Source organism: Taudactylus pleione, unplaced genomic scaffold (assembly GCF_031769625.1).
Source record: "Taudactylus pleione unplaced genomic scaffold, aTauple2 ptg000345l, whole genome shotgun sequence".
In the NCBI taxonomy this organism is placed as follows: domain Eukaryota; kingdom Metazoa; phylum Chordata; class Amphibia; order Anura; family Myobatrachidae; genus Taudactylus; species Taudactylus pleione.
In genome coordinates this window covers 2,097,589-2,124,801 of record NW_028284746.1, presented here as the reverse complement: position 1 = coordinate 2,124,801, position 27,213 = coordinate 2,097,589, and the positions used below count along the sequence as shown (strand labels likewise).

The 27,213-nt window shown below is 43.2% G+C and overlaps 1 protein-coding gene across 2 annotated transcripts in view; it reads right to left on the bottom strand.

The window, feature by feature from the left end:
* The window catches only part of ADAMTS6 (ADAM metallopeptidase with thrombospondin type 1 motif 6), a 309,424-nt gene that overhangs the window by 57,702 nt on the left and 224,509 nt on the right, over positions 1 to 27,213 (bottom strand). For both annotated transcript variants that reach the window (XM_088444033.1, XM_088444034.1), the window contains exons 14-19: positions 26,243 to 26,345; positions 12,614 to 12,747; positions 9,747 to 9,870; positions 5,258 to 5,338; positions 1,497 to 1,660; positions 769 to 907 (exon numbers count right to left, since the gene is read on the bottom strand). In XM_088444033.1, the coding sequence (XP_088300159.1) occupies positions 769 to 907; positions 1,497 to 1,660; positions 5,258 to 5,338; positions 9,747 to 9,870; positions 12,614 to 12,747; positions 26,243 to 26,345 (745 nt within the window). The remainder of the gene's footprint in view (positions 1 to 768; positions 908 to 1,496; positions 1,661 to 5,257; positions 5,339 to 9,746; positions 9,871 to 12,613; positions 12,748 to 26,242; positions 26,346 to 27,213) is intronic.

The window sequence follows — 27,213 nt, the reverse complement described above, 5'->3', positions numbered from 1 at the left end:
AGCAATCTACTCTACCAGCTTGGATTTGTCATTCAGGAAGAGTTATTTCGTTTCTAAGAAAAGTTAATTCTTAAGGGGCCTCATTCTTTATTATCAGTGGGCAGTCTCTGAATTTAGTCTGCTCGCTAGTTCATTCTTTCAGGTACCTAAGAAAAACTTCAGGCAATATGTGTTTGTAAACCCAATTCCCACCTAGAACTGCTGAGGTCTCATGCCCGTAACCCCCACACTTTGGAACATAGGGGTCTATTTCGTAAGTCTTGGATGGAGATTAAGTGAATGGAGATAAAGTACCGACCAACCAGCTCCTAACTGTCATGTCACAGGCTGTGTTTGAAAAATGACAGTCTACATTATCTCTATCCAAGGCTTAGTAAATAAACCCCATAGTTACCCTCATCGGCACCTACAATGTACATCTCTACACGCATGACCCTGGGGAGTTTGTGAAACAAAAGCTGATTGGTCAGAGAGTGTCCCTGTTCTGACAGAATATTTCCCTGGTGGACTGGATAATTAGGATTAAAGAAATCATATTGTCTGGTATTCCACTTTCATTTGTTGCAAGAGAACAGCACAGGAAGAAGGGCGAATAAACACTGGGCTCCTAGAGCTCCAGGTATAGACCCCAAATAAGTACAAAGCCAACGGTCTCCAGCTTCGATAAACACTTTCAACTTAGACGCCTTTAATGGCAAGAGATGACTTGTAGTTATATGGTCAGCATCAACGGAAATAGATCTAGGGACCAAATATTAAGTATCCTACCTCCTGCACAGGTTGCTGAACATTCAGACCAGGGAAGGTGGTGCCAAGAAAATCCCACTTCATTATCTCCGCTACCTGTTCGGGTGATGGGGACATTAAATTTATATCTGATTCCCATGTTCTGTTCTTGAAGGAGAATCTGTCAGAAAATGATGACGAGAACTTGTGATACACAACTGATCGAGGTTAAAAAAAAAAAAGTTTGTATATATCTAATGTCTGGAAAAAGAAAGACCAATCCAAACAGATAAGTTATTATTTATTTCCAAAGCAGATTTTTGCAATAAAACACAAGCAGCACACTTTCACAACCTTTATTATTATAATTTTTTTTAACTGTTATCATTACGTGTGTATCAGTTCTTCTAAGCATATTAAATTACCAAGTTAAGCAATTCTTTGCAAAGCCAAAAGAATATCTCTGACGTAGAGATTAGTGAAATTTCCTGCTTCGCTGAACGAGTGAGGGTAAAACTCACTGACCATATAAGGCCAGTTGTACAACTGCGAACATTAGTCAAAAGTATTTGTAATGTTCACTAAGGCAACGGGACGATTGCAGAGAAAAGATCCGAGGCGTTTCTGAAATCATCTACTGTGATGCTGTAATACCTGCATCTAGCCAATATCAGCACAGGCTGCTGTATCTTAACTATGAATCAAGACTTCATTGCTAGGACAGGCAATCTCACTCCTGGAAACACTCAGTATTTACAGTGCTTTGTTACCATCACTATCAGGCTTTCTATTGTTGGTCCTAAGGCTTCTAGAGATTCTGGTTCATCGGTTGGGCGTTTGTAATGGAACGCTGTCCCAGCAACATCAAATTTCCTTGGCCAGTCTATTGTCCAGGCACCATTTATAAAATAGTCGTCTGCATCAGATTTCAGAGCTGAGCAAATAAGAAACAAAAAAAATAAAAAGAAAAGAAAAATGAAACATTTCAATACTAAAGTAAAGCACAAATAATGTTACGCTTTCGATTTAAAATGCAACAACTATATATTTCATCTCATCTGTGGGGCATATACAATTGGGCTAAAATGAACGCGCCTATCGTGCTCAATCTCTGATTCATGCAGCAATGCGCGCTCCTGATCTGATTGTAGAAAAACCTGCACGGACATTTTTTCTATCAATAGCTGCGTTATGTTGTAAAATGGGGAAATGATCCTGGACCCTATAAAGCACGCAAATAAATATTGGATAACATTATAGATCTCTATTACTGGCCCAAAGCAATAACATTTGACTATTTAAAGGTTTCAAATGAGTGAAAAACTAGTAGAAAGCAAGGGTGCACACAGTCAATTTAAGCTACTCTTAAAAATTGGTTGAAAACACCTGTAACTCCCACCTGCAATATTAAAAAAAAAAACACCTGTCGCCTATGATAAATCTATAAATGTCAACAGTTGTTTTATGACTCTTTATCATTAATGGAATTCTACGTATATCTATATGCATTCACTATGTTTTCCCTTTGCTTGTAAATGAGCATTGTACAGCTTCTTTTCATGGTCTTTCAACAAAATTTTCTTAAAAAAAACAAACAAAAAAACCCACCATCTATACAGCACCCCCATAGGAATCGGTATGAAATACCGCCGGCCGATTCCCGGCAGCACCTGGCCGACCAAAGCAGAGTTCCCGGCAGCGGAAGCCCGACAGCTCTGGAAATCCCGATCGTCGATAGGTAAGTACTGACTAAACTAACCTAACCCCCTAACCCTCCTTAGGGGTGCCTAACCCTAACCTCCCCCCAAGTGCTTAACCCTAATCCCCCCTCTAAGTGCCTAACCCTACCCCCCCTTCCCCGCTGCCTAAACCTAAGTACCCTGGGGGGGTGCCTAACCCTAAGTCCGCCCCGGGGGTGCCTAACCCTAACCCTCCCTTCCCCTAGCCTAAGCCTAACCCTCCCGGGGGGGTGCCTAACCCTAAGTCCCCCCCGGGTGCCCTAAACCTAACCCTCCCCCCGCGGCTGTCTGCTCGCGGCGCCCGGCATCCCTTCGATTGGGATGCCGAGCGCCGGTCTCCTGGCGTCGGGGAAACGTCAGGCCTCTACATCTAGACGCCCGGCATTTCACCCTCGCCGGGATATGACAGTCGGGAAGCCGGCTACCGGTATTAAGGTATACCCCTCCATATACCCGCCCCACACACCTTTTAAGCTATTATTCTGCACTTTGCAGAATATCACCCCAGAGATTACATAATTATTAGTCAAAATAAGCTAAATACTTTTAAGTGCCTAATTAATCATTAAGGGGGTCCCAGGGGTTCTGAACCAAGGGCCTGATTCAGACTTGGGAATAGAGAGATATCTCTCTCAACTGATCATCTTGGTGAAACCATGCTGCATTGCAGGTGGGGCAGATTTAAAATGTGCAGAGATTTAGATTTGGGAGGGAGGTGTCCAAACTTACATCTAAATTGTAGAGTAATAATAAAGCTGTGCAGTATTTGTGGGCTACATGTAAAAGCAGCCAGTATGTACCCTACATGCAAAATAAAAATGATGTATTTACACCCCTTGCATTGCAACATGGTTTGTCCGGGTACACAGTTAAGTGCTATGTCTCTCTCTATTCCCAACTCTGAATCAGGCCCCCAAGTCCTAATATTTTCGGTAAAATGGCAATTTTTCCCGGCTACACCTGCTTTGGGGCTGTGAGGAAAAAAAACGTGTGGAATCTTAATGAGAATTACCGCAGCTGAATTTCAGCGGCTAATTGGATACCAAAAACTCCTGCGAGTTTAAATGCTTAAAGTGAATGGAAACACCCAGCCACACTGCAGCATTTGATGAGATATGCAGTGGCCTCGGTGGGAACAGCCTACCTTACATCTAGCCTGGCTTTCCCTTCTGCCAGTTATGCCCTGATGCTGCAGGATCTTCCAGCTTATTGTGATATAAACTGCATCGCTGCCCAGGGCATAACCCATTAGGCTGGAAACATGCTGCGTTATCTTCACTTATCAGATAATGCAATTATCTGATAAGTGACCTGAATGCCAATAATAATCCGTATGGGACCATTCCTGTCATGTTTAGTGTTGCTGAGCTGCTATTTGTCTGTATGTTCCAACCTGATTATCAGGAAACATTGAAATCCATATGAGAATGGCTGAATCCAATTTTGCCACTCACTTGTGCCCCCCTAAGGTCCTAAATAAGGACATGTGCCATGTACTTCTGTGTGTCACAAACACACTTATGTGTAACTGCTGCCAGTGTCACCCTCCTTATTAAACCAATTGTTCCAGTGTACTGTTGTTTTAAATGAAGATCTTTCTATCCTCTAGGCATAATTTACTTCCATCTGTTCCTGCACCCCCATTGTGCAGAGCTTCAGCAAAGTTGGGGTAAAACTACCTACTGCATGGGATAACCTTGGCGTGCAAGGGTAAAATGCCTTGCCCCTCTTATGTGTGTCTTACACAGTTATGGGGCAGTACTAAGTGTCACCCAAATGCTGCAGGCCAGTGTATGATGGAGACCTGCAGCATTACAATGTCAGATGCATGTCCTTATTGCCATAGTGCTATATAATGTTACCCCAACAGGGATTCTCATTGATGCCCAATACCAGGCCTGGTCAACCTGTGGCTCTCCAACTATTGTGAAACTACAAGTCCCAGTATGCTGGTACCAGATGATGAGTGGAAGGGTATGCTGGGACTTGCAGTTACACAACAGCAGGACAGTCACAGGTTGGCCAGGCCTGCCCTACAAAGTGAGGGGAGAAAGATATGGGGTTGACTTTCACACAGTTGGGGAAGGGAAGATTAGTAAATGTTCGGGTGTATAATATAATTATGTGTCTGCATACTTTTTTGTTTTTGTTTAGTTTGGTACATATTTTACTACAACGCTTTCATCACTATAACTTTTAAAATGAAATTTTAGCATGACAACAGATATATATGGAATATAGGGAGAGATTTATCAAACCTTGGAGAGATAAAGGTGAGAAGGTCCCCATACCAACCAATCAGCTTCTAACTGTAATCGTACAGGTTGTGCTAGGAAAAAGCAGATTTATTGCTATAAGCATCTTCTCCACTTTATCTCCTTACAAGATTTGATAAATCTATCCCTTAGAGTTAAGGCGCTCATACATACGGCTCATACGGATTGACGCAATTCCCCGTTCTGCAGACGTCAGGGCCGGGAGATCGGGGATAGTCAACATGTTGAAAAAACTCGATTCCCTGATGCCAACCCAAAAATGGTCGGAATCAGCGAGTCTGGGATTAAACATTGACCTGATCTGCTGATGGATTGCTGATCATCGATGTCCGCGGATCGGCAGTTTTGGTCGCTGAACAGCGGATTAGGTGGCAACGGCAGAACGGTGAATCGCAGCTCAGGTTTATAGGGCCCTTTATTCTACTACAAAGGCTAATTATGTTTTAAAACCAATGGAGTTTGCTATTAAACATATCATAACCAGGATTGACATTATAAAAATTCTTTCAAACTTACCTATATAGTTCTTTGACATAGCAACTTCTTTAATCTCAATGTGAACTGAACCTCGTGGAATTTGAACGACTTCCATGTAGCCTAGAAGACAAAGTTTAGCATCTGAATTTTCAGACAGGTAACATCTCTACAAAAATGTATTCAGCATTGACACCTATAAAGACTACAGATTTCAAGGAGGGAACCTGAACGGCTCTGTTGTACTGTTGGGGGTGATTCAGCATCGGCCAGAATTGCAAAGCTGCACACAAGCAGCTTTGCAATTCTGTCTTTGCAAATATGCAAATGCAGCAGGTGGTGTATGACACCCTCTGCTGCATTTGCGATCCCAGCACTGCGACCGAAGTGGCAGGTTAGGATCACCATCGCGACCATTGGAGGTCGATGGTCTCCATGGTGGACGGCACCAGGCCGCTGGTCAGCTCAGTAAGCCTCAGCTTACTCATGCTGGGCGGCATGCGAGGCCAGGAAACTGCGTCAGTCAATGCAATCCTTGGCCTTGCCACTCAAAGAAAACGGGGTGGACACACCCGTTTCCGGGAACACCTGCCGACCGTGCCCCTTAAATGCCTCTGCCTCTTCAATCAGGCAGATGCATCGAAGGCGCTGGGTGCGATTACGCATGACCCATCTGCACACTTGCAGTATGGGTCCTGCGCACGCACACAGATTCTCGATAGTCGGGAATCTCACTTACGTGCACTGCTGAATCACCCCCATTGTTAGGAAAATAGGACACTCATTTACAGTCATGAATAAACACTTGTTGAAATTCAAGAATCAGAAACAGGATACAGGCTACAACTAGAAACAGGTCATTGATCCACAGCCATAAAACAGGACATACATCCAAAGTCAAAATACATGACACTCATCCACGGCCAGAAAACAGAGCACTAATCCACTGCCAGAAAACAGAGCACAAATCCACTGCCAGAAAACAGAGCACTAACCCACTGCCAGAAAACAGAGCACTAACCCACAATCAGAAATCAGGACATTCAGCCACAACCAGAAATCAGGATACTCAGCCACAACCAGAAATCAGGGCACCCAGCCACAACCAGAAATCAGGGCACCCATCCACAACCAGAAATCAGGGCACCCATCCACAACCAGAAATCAGGGCACTCAGCCACAACCAGAAATCAGGGCACTCAGCCACAACCAGAAATCAGGGCACCCAGCCACAACCAGAAATCAGGGCACCCATCCACAACCAGAAATCAGGGCACCCATCCACAACCAGAAATCAGGGCACTCAGCCACAACCAGAAATCAGGGCACTCAGCCACAACCAGAAATCAGGGCACCCAGCCACAATCAGAAATCAGGGCACCCAGCCACAACCAGAAATCAGGGCACTCAGCCACAACCAGAAATCAGGGCACCCAGCCACAACCAGAAATCAGGGCACCCAGCCACAACCAGAAATCAGGGCACTCAGCCACAACCAGAAATCAGGGCACTCAGCCACAACCAGAAATCAGGGCACCCAGCCACAACCAGAAATCAGGGCACCCAGCCACAACCAGAAATCAGGGCACTCAGCCACAACCAGAAATCAGGGCACCCAGCCACAACCAGAAATCAGGGCACCCAGCCACAACCAGCAATCAGGGCACTCAGCCACAACCAGCAATCAGGGCACTCAGCCACAACCAGCAATCAGGGCACTCAGCCACAACCAGCAATCAGGGCACTCAGCCACAACCAGAAATCAGGGCACTCAGCCACAACCAGAAATCAGGGCACTCAGCCACAACCAGAAATCAGGGCACTCAGCCACAACCAGAAATCAGGGCACTCAGCCACAACCAGAAATCAGGGCACTCAGCCACAACCAGAAATCAGGGCACTCAGCCACAACCAGAAATCAGGGCACTCAGCCACAACTTGAAATCCGGATAGACAAGCAAAAAACAAGAAATCAAGGCACCCAGCCACAACCAGAAATCAGGGCATTTGGCTACATGTAGAAAACATGACACGAGGGCCGTATTCAGAGGTGGACGTAGTCGCACTACATATGCGTCCAAGTGGTTACCGCCGCAGAACATATTTGTACAAGGGGGAAAAATACCAATATATGCAGCAAGCTATGTTTTTTCTTTCATTTAAATCTGACAAAAGATGGAAGAAAAATAATGCTATAATCAGTGGTCATTGGTATTGCTTTCATCATACAGATAAGATAATACAGATAACATAGACCTTTTTTTCTGAAACAGAAAACACATTGGATAAGAGACGCAGGTAGTAGGCCAATGCACATGTGCTAATAGAGCATATATTCACGGTGGGGAGTGGGATGGAACAAGGGCCTAACTCGACCAAATGACCATGAAAGATGCCAGACATTACTAAGCAATGCTTCAGGTGAAAAAGTAGTGAAATTACGCGCATAAAGAAACATTGCGGGCCCACATCAGACTCGCCTACTACTCTCCTGGAATGTCTAGGAGAATTCCCTGTTGAAGTGCATAGGGGGTTTGATAGTGCGATTCACTGCAAATTGCATCATCATGCTTCTGCCCCTTCCTTCCCCCCTGTATGATGCCGCGGCTGGGACCATTACATCATAGGGGCGAGCCGTGATTATGAAAAAAGCACGTCACCAGCCCCCTCATTTGCCAATTGGACATAACCTCAAAGATGACCCAAAAGGTGGCAAGTAATGTCCAAATGTCTTCCGCTTAGTATTTTACCCTTTCGGTGTCAGTAGGTCTTCCCACAGAGAAGACGGTGTATCGGTTGCAAAAGTTGCAGAAACAAGAAAAAAAAAAAAGGCCCAGCACTGTCATAAGCAGCATTTGTGCTGCGGGTCATGAAAGACCCGAGGATCAGCTGAAGCCGTCTCACTGTGCATTACGCAACAAGCTACAACAGATGACTGAGAGGCAAATGAGTCTCCTGGGTTAATGACCTCGTTTGGGACTCTGGTCTATCCATTAGCATCTTTAATCTATTACAAATATCACTCCAAAGCTAAAGACTTTGAAAATATTTTGAAAGGGACACTAATATGAAAGGGAGTATAAATACTACCAAATAACCAATATGTTACACAGCACTGCCCTATAAATGTCAGGCTATTATGAAGATATCCCAATAAATCATTGCTATACTTCTCTAAGGCCTCTAAATAACACAGAGACAGCTCCATGTGTCTGTGAGATATCTGCCCCTGAGACAGTGACCATGTGCTGCTGCCCCTTATCTCTGTGAGGTACTGTACATACCAAGGTGTCTTTATAAATGATCCTAGAAAAGTAGAAACGGTGAGCTGGGTATTAGTTCTGAATAATTTATTTGACACCATGAAACTTTATTTATGTATTCACAGTGTGGCTGTGCCATCCCGTTGTGATCCAAGCTGTTCTCCAGAATTACTGTAATCTCCAAAGGCATTCATACAGGCCTATTCTTTTACACACAATTCTTTTAGTTATATACACTGTTATTGGGGTTCTCGCTCTACTTTGCCACTACTAGTATGTGCAAATGAAAGGAAGACGAGTTCAGAAGATAGTAGTTTAAAAAGAAAAACGGGGGTAAATATAAGTGGCGCTTTTTAAAGATGACGAGTTTTCGGTGGTTTTGGTCACTATATTTAAAGGGGCAATAATATTAAATATGAAACACTCCTGGATTTTGTATTTAATATAATTGCCCCTTTAAATTCTGCAGGCAAAACCACTGCGCCGTTGAAATGCGCCTGTTAGTAAATTTATTAGATCCGCATACACCAAGCCTCAAAACATCATGCGGCACGAGTGAGCTGCCAGGTCCCGTGCGGGCCTGAGTCTGTATACGAAAGCACAGCGGAACCTGGCGTGGAAAGGGTTTTTTTATTTTCACGAGTGCAGCAATTACATTTGAGGGCACATCTGTAATACTAATAATTAGTATCAAAGTTTATGCACCTAAAACCAGGTTTAATGTACAGTATGTATATAAATACAATTTTGGCGTAGCAAGCCTGAATGTACTAAACAAGATTTCTCATGCTCCGCAGTTTGAACATGCCTAGCCCTTGCTACAGTTCCTGTGTCATCCAGTCTGGCGCAACCAGGCAACACATATGGTGCAAGTGTTAACAACACTCCACGGCACTCTGATCGAAACACTCAGGGCCTGATTCAGCAGAAAACGCAGATCGGGATTTTCACGCAGATTCCCGATTATCGTAACCGTTGGTCACGGTGGTGATCCCAGGCTGCGACCTCACTTAGGACGCCTCCTGCAGTATTTGAATTTTAGCAGGACGGAATTGCAAAGCCTTGTACAGTATGCTGCTTTGCATATTCCATCCACTGGTGAATCAGGCCCTAACTTGGCATAAGTTGGAATACAGCCAACAGAATCAGTACACGACTGTGTATAACTCCCTATAAAGGAATACTATTGGATGGATGGAGAATAAGCTTTATAAGAACAAACATGACATCATTACGTCACTGAAGAATAACCTGTTGCATATACTTACCCCCTCTTGGCAGCGAATCATTGAAAAATCCCTCTATTGCTTCACAAGTGCTTCCATCTCCCCCACACACTCGGCACCTGTCTTCTTTAGCGTCGGAGCCCAAAATGTTATCGCACCCTACATGCTAGGCAGAAGAAATGTAACGCAAGGAAGAGTCAACTGACTGACAAAGAAACAATGATAACACACACATCAGCTAGTCATTCAGAACAAAGGTGATAAACAAATATGGAACACATTGCCTAACATACTAAAACACTTTTACAATTCCTCCTTGCTGCTTTTGAATCTCCCTCTTCATTCACTCATATAATAGTGCTCCTCACAGTGACTGTGGGAGTAGATGCTCAGTGCTTTGTGTATGCAGCTCACTTTATCAATAGCTTTCTTAGCAGTGCTCCTCACACTGACTGAGGAAGTAGATGCTTGATTATGTCAATGCAGATCCCTTCATCATTAGCGTGTTTAGCAGTGCTCCTCATAGTGACTAAAGGCGTAGATTCTTGGTGATCATGTCACTGTGAATCTAGATCCCTTCATCATTAGCGTGTTTAGCAGTGCTCCCCATAGTGACTACCGGCATAGATGCTTGGTCATCATGTCAGAGCGAATGTTTCAGTGCTCCTCACTGTGACTGTGGGAATAGATGCTCAGTGATCATGTCAGTGCATGTGTAGATCCCTTCATCATTAGCTGGTTTAGCAGTGCTCCTCACAGTGCCTGTGGGAGTAGAGAATCTGGAGCCCAATCAGAGTTGCACGTAGTCTGTTTTACAGTGGGATCTTGAGATTTTTAGCACTATACAGTACATGCTCTGTAGCTGAGCAACATCAAATATTAAACTCTTTCTTTCCTTTCTAGATTGCGGCATTCTGGATAAACAATCTTATGTTTCATTTATTATATCTTACAGTATGTTTCATTTATTATACTATTACGTAGCATCTAAACTTGGGGATAGAAGTATACTCTAAAATGACATTAAACAGAACATTTAAGTGCTCTTTCTATATATCTTCGGTTGGACCACTACGCCCATATTTGAAACATCACAGTAAAATGCATTATTCATTGTTAAGAGTAAATTATTACCTCCCATACTACACTATAGAATGAAGCTCCTCCTACACATTGAGGACAGTGGACCTCATTCAGAGGCGGTCGCAAGAAGCGATCGCTCTCTCTGAATGAGGGCGGGCGCTTCCTTTTTTTTGGTGCGACCTCCTGGTCGCAAGCTAAGCAGTGGGTTACCACCCACAGCTTAGCTAGCGACCAGGGTGATGGTCGCGATGGTGATCACCATCGGGGCTTGCGACCAGACCCTAAGGTTGGGTCTGGGCACTAGCAAGCCCCAGGGAGCTTTCCACCCTGATGGAGCAGGAAGCTCCCCACTGACATCACTGATGATGTCAGTGCGGCCGCCCACAAAACAGTAGGCGTTCCTTAAGGAACGCCTCCGTTTTGGAAACCACCCCCCCGGCCCACCTACAAAAAGGGGCGAGCTGTTGATCAACATCGACAGCCGCTCCTTTTGTAGCGAGCTCAGGAGCGAGTTTCTCTCTCACTCCGGGGCTTGCACACGCGTAGTGCGTGCGCTGGGCTACCCATCGAGCCGGTTGCGAGCACATCGGTGCTTGCGACCGGGTCTGAATGACCCCCAGTGTCCTGACGGGATATGATAAAGGTCTAAACACTGATTCAGCAGGGATTTAAGTTAAAGTACTGTCACATTAGTCCTGTGTATGAATGAAAGAAAAGACTACAAATCCATCACTCTCACTCTGACTGTTGCTACCTCCTAACATGGCCGCCTGCTGTAGAAGAATGAAAAAGACTGTGACCGCGGTGATTCAAAATAATTTAAGCATCTTAACTCTTTAATCTAACCAGGAAGCGTTATCCCTAAAACCTAGGGCCTGATTCAGAGCCGCTCGTAAGCGGGCGCTCGTTCGTTCCGAGCGATGTTTGCCCAACTGCGCATGCGTACGGATCGTAATACGCATGCGCGAACCAGTCAGCGCGGCCGAAAACCGTTTGTTCGCTAAATAGCGAATGCCTGCTATTTTGAGTGACAGGAGGAGGCGTATGTGGGTGGTAACAGGGGAAGGTGCTTGAAAACGGTGAGTGGAGATCCGAACGCAGGCGTGCTTAAAGGTCAAAACGGGCGTTTTATGGGTGTGCATAATTAATACAGCAGCGTCATTGACCACGTCACTGGATTATTTTATAGTCAGAACTGCTCGCAAGATTGCGGTAGGAAAAACCAACCACAAGAATAGCGAGCAGTTCATATGCTGGTCGATGTACTCGATTAATCTAATAAATAGCGGACATGACGTAGGATGCGAGCGGCCACGGGGCGTAGTTATCCAAAAAACGACCGCAAGTTTTGTTCGCTCGTTCAGACCTAGAGGCGTGAACAGACCGCAAAGAGCGAACGGTTCATTTGAATAGCCACCCCTTTTTCCTGAACGAACGACCGCAAATAGCGTCCGGCTCTGAATCAGGCCCCTAGACCCGTTATATATATATAATCTACTTAATTTTCTAATGGACAAATTCCCATTACACATAACTAAAAAAAAAACAAAAAAAAAACAATACACCCCAAAAATCTGCTTGTGAGTGGTTTTAATGCCGTACACGGGATTTGACAGCTTTTGGACTGGAGTGCTTTGAAGAGGGAGAAGCATCACGCGCCGTATAGAGTTACCATGTTGTCTGCTCTAGACTATAGTTGGAGCCTTGTACAGAGCAATAGGAGTCTGATGATGAACCAGCATTTCAGATACAACAATATACAGTAACTGCCATGTTAGTCAAATGTCTTCGTACATAAGTTTTATTTAAAATGTAAAAGCAGTAACCTTGCACTCTCCGTTGATGCAGATATCCAGGGAATCGGCATTGCAACGAGTTCCATCTATAACAGCAGGGGCCCTCTCGGTGTAAAAATTATAGCCCTCAGCCAAACAGTTTAATGCGCACGATTTAACACCACCTGTGATTGCAAAATGGACAGAGATATTAATATTTTATAAGTGGTCTGTTACATTTCAAACCGCAGAACAGTCATCGCAGAGGGACACGTTACATTTAATATACTTAAACTTCGGCTATAATAATTTTTCTTCAACTTAAACAGTAGCAGGTTTTAGAATGAGCAGCATTGCATTCTGCTGTCACGCACTCACTTAGACAAATGATGTCAATAAAATATTACTCAGGAACTTGCTGAAAGTTGCCGTGGATATGAAAAAAGAATTACAAACACAATTTCAGCAATCATAAGCGCGATTCCACCCAGTTCAATGACAACAGAACAGACTCACAGTAACATACAGATGTTTCCTCAATCGCCTAGCCTCCTTACGCATTAAACAGTCCTAGTAGCATCGCGCTGTGGCGTGACTTGGTAGCGCTGAGCATCTTTTTGTGCGACTTAAACCTTCAAATGTGTCTTATTCGCGATATGATTAGGACGCACAGGAAGCTTCTGCTGAATGATATGCGGCATGCCTATATTCTGTGTGCAACTGCAGACACATCCACTGACACTGTAACGTAGCATTTCGCATGCAGATGCACACACAGTTGCACACAGAATATAGTCATGCTGCATATCATTTCTAACCAGAAGAAGATGCTTGTGCCTTTTATTTGTAACGCTGTGCGAATAAGATGCATTTGAAGGTAAAAAGTCGCACGAAAAGACGCTCGGCGCTACAGAGTCACATGGCTCTCGCGTTGTGTGTAGCGCAGCTTGTAGCGCACGGAGGATAGTCGTATGTGGACACATCTGTACTGCAGTGGAATTGCCTGTGTTTAATGGGTTACCTGGGTGTTATTGCGCTAGCTGCTTTACAGCAGATAATAGAGGGACAAATCAGTTTACAATACAATAATTATTAATTATATGAATACAAATTCCTAATAAAACTACTACTTGTATATGAAAATGACACTGCATTAGAAAAACAAACATTTTGTAGAACATTTAACAATTACCAGAAATACTATGTGTGCGGGATGTTTTCTTCCATGTATATTTCTTGGCAAGGCCAAGCAAGGAATCCAACAAATGTTTGATCTTTAGGTCCATTGCTCTATTGTAGTCTATGGAAATTACTTCTAGAAAGCACTGACCAAAAGAGAAAAGTTTTCTACATCACACAATGTACATGAAAGCACCCTGCTTCCCAATAGGGGCTAATTCTGAATGCAGACGGATCCTGCGGATATCAGCAAACCACACATGCGCCAGAGAAAGCACTCTCAGACTGACCATGACCCACACCATGCACACGGACGTGGACTGAAAGTATGGATGGCTCCATCCGTCTATTGACAGATCACTCTTTGCGTGAAATGGGCATTTCTGGAGGGGAACTGGCTGCAGAACATGGGATCGCACATCACTGATCCATCTTGTGGGAGTGTCATGGGGGTGCAGCGTGCTCCTGTGCTCGTTTAGAGCGTGTGGACGGAGATGGGACGTCTGTTTCCTTCGGACCTTTTGCACACAGCATAGAGTGGAATGATGATGGCTGCAGGCAGCAAAACAGTGAGCACTGTGACTTAGACACATACAGTGGTGCTTCAAAGTTTGTGAACCCTTCAGAATTTTGTATATTTCTGCTGAAATGTGGCCTAATACTACCTCAGATTTTCACACAAGTCGTACAAGTAGATAAAGAGAACCAAATCAAACAAATGAGACAAAAAAAATACATGCTCATTGATTTATTGATTTGGGAAAATGATCCAATATCATATCTGTGAGTGGCAAAAGTATGTGAACCTTAAGGCATAGCAGATATTTTGAAGGTGAAATTAAGAGTCAGGTATTTTCAATCTATGGGATGACAATCAGGAGTGAGTGAACAACCTGTCTTTTTAAAAGAATAGGGATCTATCAAAGTATGATGTTCACAACACATGTTTGTGGAAGTGTATCATGCCACGAACAAAGGAGATTTCTGAGGACCTCATAAGAAGAGTTGTTGATGTCCATCAGGCTGGAAAAGGTTACAAAACCATCTCTAAAGAGTTTGGATTCCACCAAGCAAGGCGTTTTATAGTTTGCAGGGTCACAAAAGAACCCTAGGTAACCTCTAACCAACTTAAGGCCTTTCTCACATTAGCTAATGTTAATGTTCATGAGTCCACCATCAGGAGGACTCTGAACAACAATGGTGTGCATGGCAGGATTGCAGGAGAGAGCCGCTGCTCTCCAAAAATAACATTGCTGCCCGTCTGCAGATCACCTGAACAAGCAAGAAGACTATTGGAACAATGTTTTGTAGACCGATGAATCCAAAATAGAGCTTTTTTGGTTTAAATGAGAAGGGTTATGTTTGGAGAAAGGAGAACACTGCATTCCAGCATAAAAACCTCATATCATCTGTGAAACACGGTGGTGATATCATGGTTTGGGCCTGATTTGCTGCATCTGGCCCAGGACGACTTGCCATCATTGATGGGACAATGAATTCTGAATTATACCAGAATATTCTAAAGGAAAATGTCAGGACATCTGTCCATGAGCTGCATCTCAAGAGAACGTGGGTCATGCAGCAAGACAACGCCCAAAACATACAATTAATTCTACCAAAGAATGGTTAAAGAAGAATATATATAAAGTTTTAGAATGGCCAAGTCAAAGTTCTGACATTAATACTTTCAAAGTGTTGAGGAAGGACCTGAAGCGAACAGTTCATGGGAGGAAACCCACCAACATAACAGAGTTGAAGCTGTTTTGTACAGAGGAGTGGAGTAAAATTCCTCCAAGACGATGTTCAGGACTAATCAACAATTACCAGAAACATTTAGAAGCAGTTATTGCTGCACTAGAGGGTCATACCAGTTACTGAAAGCAAAGGTTCACATACTTTTGCCACTCACAGATATGTGATATTGGATCACTTTCCTCAATAAAAAAAACCCAGCATGTCTATTTTTTTGTCTCATTTGTTTGATTTGGTTCTCTCTATGTACTTTTAGGACTTGCGTGAAAATCCAAGGTAGTTTTAGGCCAAATTTCAGCAGAAATATAGAAAATTATGAAGGGTTCACAAACTTTCAAGCACCACTGTACAAATACACGGATGCTTGCTCAGACGCATTCCCTAGTAAGTAGGCTGCAGCGGCCAGACACTTTTTTGAGCATGACAGAGGCATGCGCAGACATCCGTAAGTGATAAGTCTTTGACAGGCGCATGTGTGTCTCTGCAGCTGTTTGCAATTGAGCAAAAACAAACCTTTGCACTACTCTGCCTACTTTGGACCTCCACTCTCCCATTCCGTTCAGTCTGTTGCAAATGGTACAACAGTCAGTTGCATGGAAATCTGCATACTGTATGCACGTGGCCTTTTTTCTGGGCACATGCAGAACCAATGTGTACATTTTATAGTATGCACACGGGTGTAAAACCAACTCAGCATCAGCCCCATGGTTTAACATGAGCAACTCAACATGTCGAAGCAGTTTTTCAAATGCTGCAAGCAGCACCGTAAAAGGGTGCCGCTGCGCCCTGTGCTGCACCCAACCTCTGATGCCTTATCCGGAACACTAGCCTGTTTGCTCAGAGCATCCTACAGATGCTCTCCCACACTGTGGGAGAAAACATAATGTCTCTCCCCATACAGTGCGGGAGCTGTGAGCCAGAGCTGGTTGCAGCATAGGGGTAGTACAGCTGGTACCGCCTCCACTGCATCCCGTCCTGTGTGGCGCCTTTGCTACTAGCAACAATAGGGCAACATCCAACAAGGTCCAAAGGGCCTTGGTGCTCTTGCAAGTACCTTGAGGCCCAAATGGCGGAGATGTAGAAACCTCCCGGAAAGTGAGATACTGTAGATAGTTAGATGTAGAAACCTCCCAGAGAGTGAGACAGTGTAGATATAGAGATGTAGAAACCCCCAAAAGAGTGAGACACTGTAGATAGATGTAGAAATCCTCCAGAGAGTGAGACACTGTAGATAGATGTAGATACCCCCCAGTGAGTGAGACACTGTAGAAAGATGTAGACACCCCCAGAGAGTGAGACACTGTAGAAAGATGTAGAAACTCCCCAGAGAAAGACACTGTAGATATATGTAGAAACACCAAGACAGTGAGACACTGTAGATAGATATAGAAAGATGTAGAAACCCCCCAGAGTGTGAAGGTAGACAGAAAGATGTAGAAACCTCCCATAGAGTGAGACACTGTAGATAGATATAGAACCCCTCCCAGAGAGTGAAACACTGTAGATATACATAGATGTAGAAACCCCCAGAGAGTGAGACACTGTAGAATGATGGATGTAGAAACCCCCCAGTGAGTGAGACACTGTAGATAGATGTAGAAACCCCCCAGAGAGTGAGTGACTGTAGATAGATGTAGAAACCCCCCCGATAGTGAGACACTGTAGATAGACATATAGATGTAGAAACCCCCCAGAGCGTGAGATACTGTAGAAAGATAGATGTAGAAACCCCTCTGAGAGTGCAAGACTGTAGATAGATGTAGAAACCCCCCAGAGAGAGAGCGAGAGATGTAGATAGATCAAATACAAAACCAAAACTCACTTTCTTTGTAGGATCCCAGCTACTGATCCTCCTGAGTGGGATTTCCGGAATCCCCATCTCTTCCCCACACTACGTGCTCAAGCCTCTGAGCTGCATGCCATCCCTTAGTCAGCTCAACTTTCAGTTTGTGGTCAGCACTGCAGGGTCGACTTCTGGCAGATGGGACAGCACAAATGGAGATGGGAGCATCTAGTGGCACCTGGCAGTACTGCACTCAGCAATGACACTGACAGCAGCTCTCTATTCTGTGCCCGCCTGCTCATAAGAGCCATCCTCTGGTCGGAACTGTAGATAGAGTGTCTGCCGGCCAGTACTGTAGAGCATATTCTAAGGTCAATATTAAGTACTTCAACCCATTGGTTTATGATTCTATCACTAAAATAACCTTGTTTTAATAACACACTTAATAAACTCCATTGATTTTGTTGACAAATTCACTCATTAAAAAAATATATATATATATGCTACAGGCCCTAAAGCTTAAGCTCCAGTAGTTTCACAGTAGATCCGCCTCTGGCGACGGCACCAGCTGCACCGCCCTCCATATGGCCCTGACTGCATGCAGAGATTTGGTAGCATGTATGGAGCGTTCATGTCAAATTTGATTTCACAGAGCTTAATTTATTATTGCACATCAGTGTGTTAAGTGCTCAGTAAAATCATTTAGCTTTAAAAGTGCAGAGCATTTTTAGCTGTGATCAAGATGCTTATTAAATATGACATAAGCATTTTCATTGGTAAAAATCCTTAAAGCACCTGTGTATGCCCATTCTACTTCCAGTTTAAGGCGCACATCCACTAGGCGATATTAATGAGTGATTGAACGATATCGTTAATGTTCAATCGCTCATTAGTCGTGCATGAATCAGGCACTAAAATTTCGGAAACGACCGCTGGTCATTTCCAACATCAATCATCGCCCGAACATGCTGGTCAATCTGCCGATAACGACAGACTGGCTCATGTTCGGGGATGATGGAGGGTGCCTACACTGAACGATATATCGTTTACTGTAGGCACTGCACAGTACAATGAACGACTGAACGATACGGATATCGTTCAGTCTTTTTACTGTCACCTAGTGGATGTTCCCCTTTAGTATTTGCCTTTAGTTTTCCTGTAGAGAACAGGCACTATTAAAGACTAATTTAGAATTGGCCGTGTGCAATCATCACAAGTTCACCCAGGTTTTTATGGAATTTCACTTTATGACATAGTTTCCCAAACTCCCCATTACAGTTCAGGTTTTAAAGATATCCATGCTTGAGCACAGGTGATAGTGAGGTGCTTTCATACGGTTTTGTGTCATTCACTTATTTTTGCACACAGACTGGCATGGCAACGTGGAATTGACTGTGGGATAAGCAATTATTACTTAAGATGATGGTCTGTGCGAGCCAAACCTGGATGGATCGGGGGAGTTTTAGATGCACAAAGGATATTTACAAATGCAAAAAAAAAAAAAAAAGATTCAGTTTTGCAGGGTGGGATATTCTGGGGAGGATGAGTATATTTTAAGGTGATTTGTCATGTACAAGACACATTAACTTCTAGACATTTCCAATTACAGATGTGTCCTTGCTCCTCTAGCCTCAATATGCCATTCAGGGCGACATGCCTGGCGTGTGTGAGCCGTCAGGTCCCGTGAGAACCTGCTACGTCGGGCATCTATTTTGCCAAAAAATGTATCTAAGTCGCTATGCGATGCGACTAGGAAGCACCAGCAGACTGTGCTGATTATTTTGATACTTGTATATCTGTGTGCGACTGAGACGGTATCATTGTAGCACTTCGCATGCTGATTGAGAGACTCATACAAGTGTCACATATCAAATTACTCAGCACAGGCTCCAGGTGCGTCCGAGTCACATCGTATTGCCACAGACCCATTTCCAGCAAAAAAAAGACGCCCAGTGCCAGCAGAGTCTCACAGGACCAGGCGCGCCAGGAGGGGCTGTTTGACGCGACTGCAGCAAAGACGATAGAGGACACATCTGTATGATGTATGATCACTCTGCTCAGTTCAGTATGAAGTTACAGTTTAGAAGAATAAAGAGTATTTCAACTTTATTTTCAAACAATATAAACTTGTTATCAGACATGATTGGGATCTCACACAGGGGCCTGTGCATCAAGGTGAAAGGGTCTGTTACACGTGTGCAAACAGTAGTTCCTGCATGTTTTTAAGTAACAGACCCATTCATCATTAGTGGCCTGATCTGGCCTCCCAGTATTCAACAAACTCCGAAAACACAAAGCTCTTGTTTGCAGGATCTGACGCCATCTTCAGTGCACGCAGACGCAGTAACACAGCCGGGTCAAACTTTCAAAGAAATAAGCGGCAATGTTAGGGATCAGAGACAGCTGCTTTGCACAGCAGCTTCCCTGCAACCGGAGCAATACTGAATTGCTCCAGTACGTTAGTATCCACCGCCGCAACTTGCGGCAAGTTGGATACTTGATTTTATTGGGGGCCAGTCGGGGCTGGATAATGAACAGGCACCACAGACCCATGATCTGACAAGAGCATGACCATGAGTTACTGTATGTGGGCAGATATACTGTATGACTATCTTATCTTATATGTATGGGAAAACATTTTGGACAGGAATGAAAGGAATCTGTCTGAGCAGTTGATCAAGGATAAAATGAAGTGAAGAAAGAAAAATATATGGAACATTAGAAACTGTAAAATGCATACAAATGTTTAAACAATTATATCTTAATGAGGTACATCCTCAAGACTGGAGATCGGTATGACATGGTATTGGTACAGGACACAGCCTCATGTACCTTTTAAAAGCCAGTTTGGCCCTTCCTAAGTGTAAATCAAGGTCCAATCTGATAATACAGGATGAATGGGTTAATGAGGACCCTACAGTCTATTAGTATGGCTATCCTACTAAGCGGATGGATAGGACTGGACAGAATCCCAATGTGTTAGCACCTTATTGATGTATTTATTACCAGTTACTTATATAGGGCCAGTATATTCCACTTTGCAAATGGGAACGAAACCGTAATAAAACAGGACTGGGTAATAACAGACAGACAAAGAGGTATGAGGGCCCTGCTCACAAGCTTATAATCTATAGGAAAACAGGCAATTGATATTGCAAATGGTCCAGCTAGATTGCAGAGGCTCTCGTGGGATATATGATCCACGCACGCAACAATTTTGGCCTCTACTATTCTATGGCTAATGGTACATGGGCGCTTTGTATACCTACACATTTTAGCCAGTATGAATACACTCTTCTTGGTACATAGCAATGATTTGCTATAGGTATGCTACAGTGGCCTATACATAGGTCTATAGCCTAGGTTCAGCTTGTACAACCACAGAGCTGATGGTGTCAGATTTAAATATATAAAGTAGTGAAACTATTACACACATGAAACAGTAACTTATCTGCTACCAACTCTTGGCTGCAAAATGTGTCATGGACAATTTAAGAGAAAATGATTGTATACAACATCTTCATAGAGCAGGAACCATGAGAAAGAATGGCACTAGCTTGCACCGCTTTGTCGCTGTGTGCTCCTGTAACCTCATTTCTTAAATTCTGCAAGACCTGAAAACACTGAAGAAAAAGATCTGCACCCTCTCACTGAAGGACATAGGTGAGTCTAATATGAGCCTAATGGTACTGGCTGCGGCCTTTTGAACGGAAGGAGAGGGTTCCAGAAGCTCTCGTGGTGAGTTTGAAGTAGGGAAGGTCCTTTTTAGAGCAGGTTCTATCAATAGAAAGTCAATACCACATCTTATAAAAAGGCTTCAAATTTATTGCAAAGTTCATTGAAGTTGGTTCAAACACCCCAGAGGTGGCAGGGAGAGAGAACAGCGTCTTGCATAAGGAAGAAGAAGAATAGCATGGCCTGAAAACACGCAAGATACGACCGTAAAACCAATGTGCCTCCAAAATCTGCCTCAGCAATGATATATTTATAAATATTTCAGAACATTGCTAGCCAAGTGCTACATGTTGGATCACACTCTGCTTTATTACGGATGTTGTGACTTATAAACGGGCATCTAGAGTGATAAAGCTCACACATATACAGAAAAAAAAAAACATTTAAAAACTCTGAATACTTTATAATCACAAGATAGAGGAAGGGAGTGAAAAAGTGCCATCACACTTTGTATACGTTTTTCTGACACCTATATGATGATACAATGCTGCACTATGGCACATCCACATGGTATGGTTGTCTAGCCGGGATATGATTTATAGGCAGCCATTCTCTGTTTTTGGATTTTGGCATTGTAAATCTACTCCACAAGTGAATGAATTTATGGAAATGTACTGGTTACATTGCAAGTACTTGTCCATAGGGAAGTTATAATGCCAGGCAGGCAGTTCTTGATCTTTGTAGAATAATGCAGAATTGCCCGAGGGCTTAATCCTCGAAACCACAAAACAATTAAGAATCATGAAAGAATCTTCCATGGATTCAGGTCACTAGGAAAGCGTCAAGCCAATCCACAGGATGTCGTAAAAATGGGACTGGTGGAAACGGTCTCATTCTGGGTAAGACACTGATTAATTGTTCCTCCTCATTTACAAATTCCTTACCCAATTGTGACCTGATCTGTCCTTTTTTGGCCATCTGTTTCACCTCATGTCACCTCATTCTCCAGTACACCAGACAGTGGAAGTCAATCAGTGTGTTTTATAAAGACAGGATGCGTAACCTCAGCCCACTAGACAAAGAATGTCACTTATGTAAACGTTATGGCTAAAGAATTAATACGGAAAAATTCCAGCCATCTAGTTAACGTTGCAGTCCTGCTGGAAGTCGAGGTCTCCAACTACCGACAAAACAAAGGCGAGCGGCTCCATACTCTGAAGACCACAGTACGTAACTCATGTAACCTAACGAGCTATGGGAACACCAGTATTAACAACCTTCTCACAGCTATTGTATCCAGAGCTGATTTGAGTAGACCTGAGGCATAGTGTAGCCCAATAAGCCTCCCCCTCCCCCTTGATTGCCAACTGCCCCCAATGTCCACATGCAGTCCCAAATTTTAAAGATTTGTCTATTGAAATGTTTTTAGTATTCAATACTCACCAGGGGTACAAGATTATTTCCCGTGTTATGAGGATAAGATGCAACTCTCACAAATATCACTATTTATTCCTGTTATCTTGTCGTTTGTTGTGTTTTACATACTCATCTTTACTAAATATTAACATAATGCCATTATAGTAAGCTCCCGAGAAGAGGACCCGATAGGAGTTGTGGCACTGATCTGTGCCTTTGATTCTATGCCAGCAGACACCATTTGTAGCATAAATGTTTGCCTGGCATGATTCTCAGATGGTAGATAAACAAAATAGGTAATATAGATGGCGGTATGTAGTTAGAGTCAGCTATAGGGGGGACAGAGCAGTCAGAGGACTAAAATTTAAAGTGTGTACTCATGGAACAATATCTCTTAAAGATATGAACGATATCGTTCAACGATATAACATTCATATTGTTCTGTGTGTATGCGAAGAACGACCAACGATGCGCACTCCCGCTGGACGATAACGATATCGTCCATCAGGCATGCATGCAGGCCAATCTGGACGATATTGTTCATTTTCCATAGGGGTTTGCGATCGTTGGTCGTTCGTCGTTGCCGATATCTTTGGTGTGTGGATGAACAATATCATTCATCCAGCACACCAGGAATTTTCAAAGGAGATCGTTCAGCGATATCGTTCGCTGAACAGATCGTCCCGTGTGTACCCAGCATAAGTCATGGAAGCAGGGAGGGTGAGCACTCCTCAACTCCTTAGAGGGGGCAACACAGTTTTTGTTTTAAGACATTATACCTATTACAAATGCTGGCAATAATCTTATATTCTTTTTTTAAGATAAATAACGCTTTTCACATCAAACACAAACAATTGACACAATCATTTCAAGTGTGTGCATGTACTGGGTTTTTTTCTGTCAAACTAATGGAACAAAAAAATAATACTCTGGAAATGGTGGAAATAACCCCTCCTGATTTGTTATAAGTCACATGAAAAGATGACCTCTCTTGCCTTCTTCAATCAGAAATTCATTCTGATGTTCCGCACTGTATGTAGCTGTATTTATAAGTCCATTTCCATCCCTAAGGACTATAGCGGAGTCTGCACAGACAGCCTAGGCAACGTATTCACTCCCATCCTCTGTGCTCTCTACATACACAGCGCTGTACCCTCTTATTTGAAAGACATCACTGTAACCCTGAGCTCATCATAAACTGAGAATATAGAAGCCATTTATATTGATTATAAAATACCCATTTAATCATTTTTCATGTATGATGTTTTTCACTGTGGCCTTTTAAATAAGTTTTTAAAAGTTACAATAAGTTACACATTAAATGAAACGCACACATTACAAATGATGATGAATTCAGGATAAATTACGGTTTTCTCAGTTTTTGGACAATTTAGCACTATGTGTGCTTCCAGTTCATGGTGCACTGTAACCAATGATTTAACCAATGGAAAAGCACATTAAAGGCATAACCTAATTTTCCTGTATATAAAGAATCTGGGATGCGGCACAGTAAATGTTACAATATACAGACCAGCTGCGTTTACAGATCTTCTTTTCCTCAAGCAGACAGCACTGTGTCTGTATAATAGCAAAAGAAAGGATTATGAGCTGAACCTTAAATCATTATGGGCTGCTTGCATGGCAGGCTTTGGGATTAGTATCCTGTGTTTTGTTCAGTATACAACATAAGAATGAGTTTATCCCCCATATAAATGAACAGGTCTTCTCTAGATGACCCCAATGAACTTGCCTAGCATTCCTAGTCACAATCCAATTACTGTAACACAGTGGTTCTCAAACTTGGTCCTCAGAACCCCAAACAGGTCACGTTTTCAAGGTCACCCAGCAGGTGCACAGGTATAGTCATTACTCCTTGACACATTTTAAAAGATTCACTGGTGGAGCTAAATATTTCACTTGTGATTCTGTGAGGAGACCCGGAAAACATGCACTGAGGATCGAGTTTGAGAACCTGTGAATTAACACATTTCATCACATGATCAAAATCACCAAAACAGCAGACACTCCACTATTTTGTGCTTCATTAATTTCAATAATCCAGCAGTAACCAGAGCCTTATATCCTTATGCCCATTTACAAACATCTCTAACTGGGTAGTGCCCCTTTATGAAGCAGGTAGGAGAGCAGCTTTCATATCACAGCTGATGCCCGTTATGTAGAATCCTGGAAGATTCAAGAATGAATGCTGGAAAGGAACAGCTGGTAAATTTATAAAAAATTAGAGATGTGAGTACTGTTGTGAAGGTACAGATGTATCCACATAAAGCTTTCACCACATCGCCCCGTTTAGGGCACCAGGGACTTTGCGATTTAGCCGCGCCAAAACACTAGTCCTAAGTACCTAGTATACTATAAGCGAACTAGTACTACCTGTATGCAAAATGAAGGAAAAAGTAGCACAGTGGTGTAAAAAATAGCAAATCTGAGGGCAAAGTAGAAAAACTGAGGAACAAACAGCGCACGATGTAGGGTGAAAGGGTAAAAGGCAGGTGCATCGCTATCTGTGACTTTATTCCCATTGCGTTGTTATATAAAAGTAAACCTAAATACCTAGCACACTATATGCAGATTAAGGGCCTGATTCAGCAGAGGCGATATTTATGCAGATCAATCGATTATTTGCCATTGAGCATGCGTGTAAGCCGCACTGCGCACGGGTGGTGATTGCTTCGCGATTAAGCGCGCACAGAGGATCCATTGGCAAAGAGAGTCATGTGGTCAGCGTTTAGGGGAGGTAACAGGGGGGTGGTTAGGTAAGCACAGGCATGTCTGACCGTTTAAACGGCGTTTCATGAGAGTGAATAAATAAGCCATAGCGATTGCAGTAGCAGCATGAGAGCTCTCTGTGTGTGAGGGGAGCTGCGGTGTTTGCGGCTGGTCAAAGAAGGTAGCAGCGGGCGTCCTTATGCGTGGGTAAACTTTGGAAGCATTAACATATTTTTTTCACAGCTGCGATTGCATTAACATCCTCTTCTGAATGAGGCCCTAAGACCCAAAATAAGGAACAAGTAGCAAAACTGAGGAATCTGGAATTGCAGGCATTGGATGGAACAAGGATAGGTGTATGAGGACACATCTGTAACATCTGATTGGTTGCCCTCCGCAACCTGTCAAATCAAGAGGAATCTTCAGGTCACACACCCATCTATAGCTGTATGAAAGCTTCTCTGGTGATACAGTTTTCCAGCATTAAGTTTTCAGTTGTCCGGCATCCTGTATACAGTTGGTACCATTGGCAAAATTGATTTATTATTTATTACCAGTTATTAATATAGCGCACGCATATTCTGCAGCGCTTTACAGAGAATATTTGGCCATTAACATCAGTCCCTCCCCAGTGGAGCTCTTACACTCTATATTCCCTACCACATGCTCACACACTAACACACTAGGGCTAATTATTTTGTTGGGAGCCAATTAACCTACCAGTATATTTTTTGGAGTGTGGGAGGAAACCGGAGCACTCGGAGGAAACCGGAGTACCAGGAGGAAACCTACGCAAGCACAGGGAGAATATACAAACTCCACACAGTTAGGGCCGTGGTGGGGATTGAACCCATGACCTCAGTGCTGTGAGGCAGTAATGCTAACCATTACACCATCTGTGCTGCCCTGCAAAATTGACCTAACTGGAATTGTGTCGGGACAGGGGCCACCGGCTTTATGTGATAGGCGTGTTTCCAAGTGGACAATCCTTGTAACATTGGCTATTAGTGCTGAACTCATGCCAGCAATAAATTAGTTGAAAATACTGAAGAGTAACTAATTCTTGTAGACTTGAATAAGATACTATATTAGAAAAGGAGGTGTTGTAAGGTCTGAATATAGACATCTCAGCCACAGTCACACCTTACCTCCAGTGTAGGGTTTCCAGTTGTAATATTTCCCTCGAAAAGGCATATTGTCAAAGTCCGCGCACTGCTTTTCTCTGAAGTCTCGAGACCCGGATGGACAAGGCTAAAAATAACAATAATAAAAAAATTAAATAATATAATCAGGGTTTATCTTAATAATACTTCTTATCAGATCATCATTTAACGGAGTGTGGCCCAGGGACTACCGGTAATTAACAACATTCAGAACTATACCCTGACCTAGGAGTTCCCAAACTTTCTTGAATCTCAGAACCTTGAATCAGCATTTTATTCCACGGCAGCCCTAGACCTAAAGTTTCTTATTGAGAAATTCAGCAAAGATTATTATATTCAGTAAATTGTGCTGATCTGTCATACGGTTCTGTGGTGGCAGACAGAGCTGCTCATTTGTCTGTCTGTTATTACCCTGTTTTGTTCTATAAATTTTTCCAATTGTAAAGCACAAGGGAATATGCTGCGCTATATAAGCAACTGTTAATAATAATAATAATAATTTGTTTGTCCAAATATATTAGGATGGGCAGCATGCATCACTGGTTTTACCTATCACATTGACCATAAATAATTTAGAGTTTGGTATAAAAGATCTACATGAAAAAGATAGACAATGTCTAGATAGACCCCACATGGTAGACAGACAACAGGTAGATAAGGACAAAAGATCGACAGGGACAAAAGGTTGAAACACAAAAAGGTCGACATGGATAGGCATATAGAAAAGGTCGACACAAAAATGGTCGACGCATGATTTTCTTGTATTCTAAACCTAAATCTTCACTCTAACCCTCCCCTTTGGTGCCTAACCCTAACCGTCCCTCCTGGTGCCTCACCCTAACCATCGGGGAAAGTATCTAACCCTAACTGTCCCTCCTAGTGCCTAACCCTGTCGGGGTAAGTGCCTAACCCAACTGTCCCTCCTAGAGCCTAACCCTCCGGTAAGTGCTTCACCC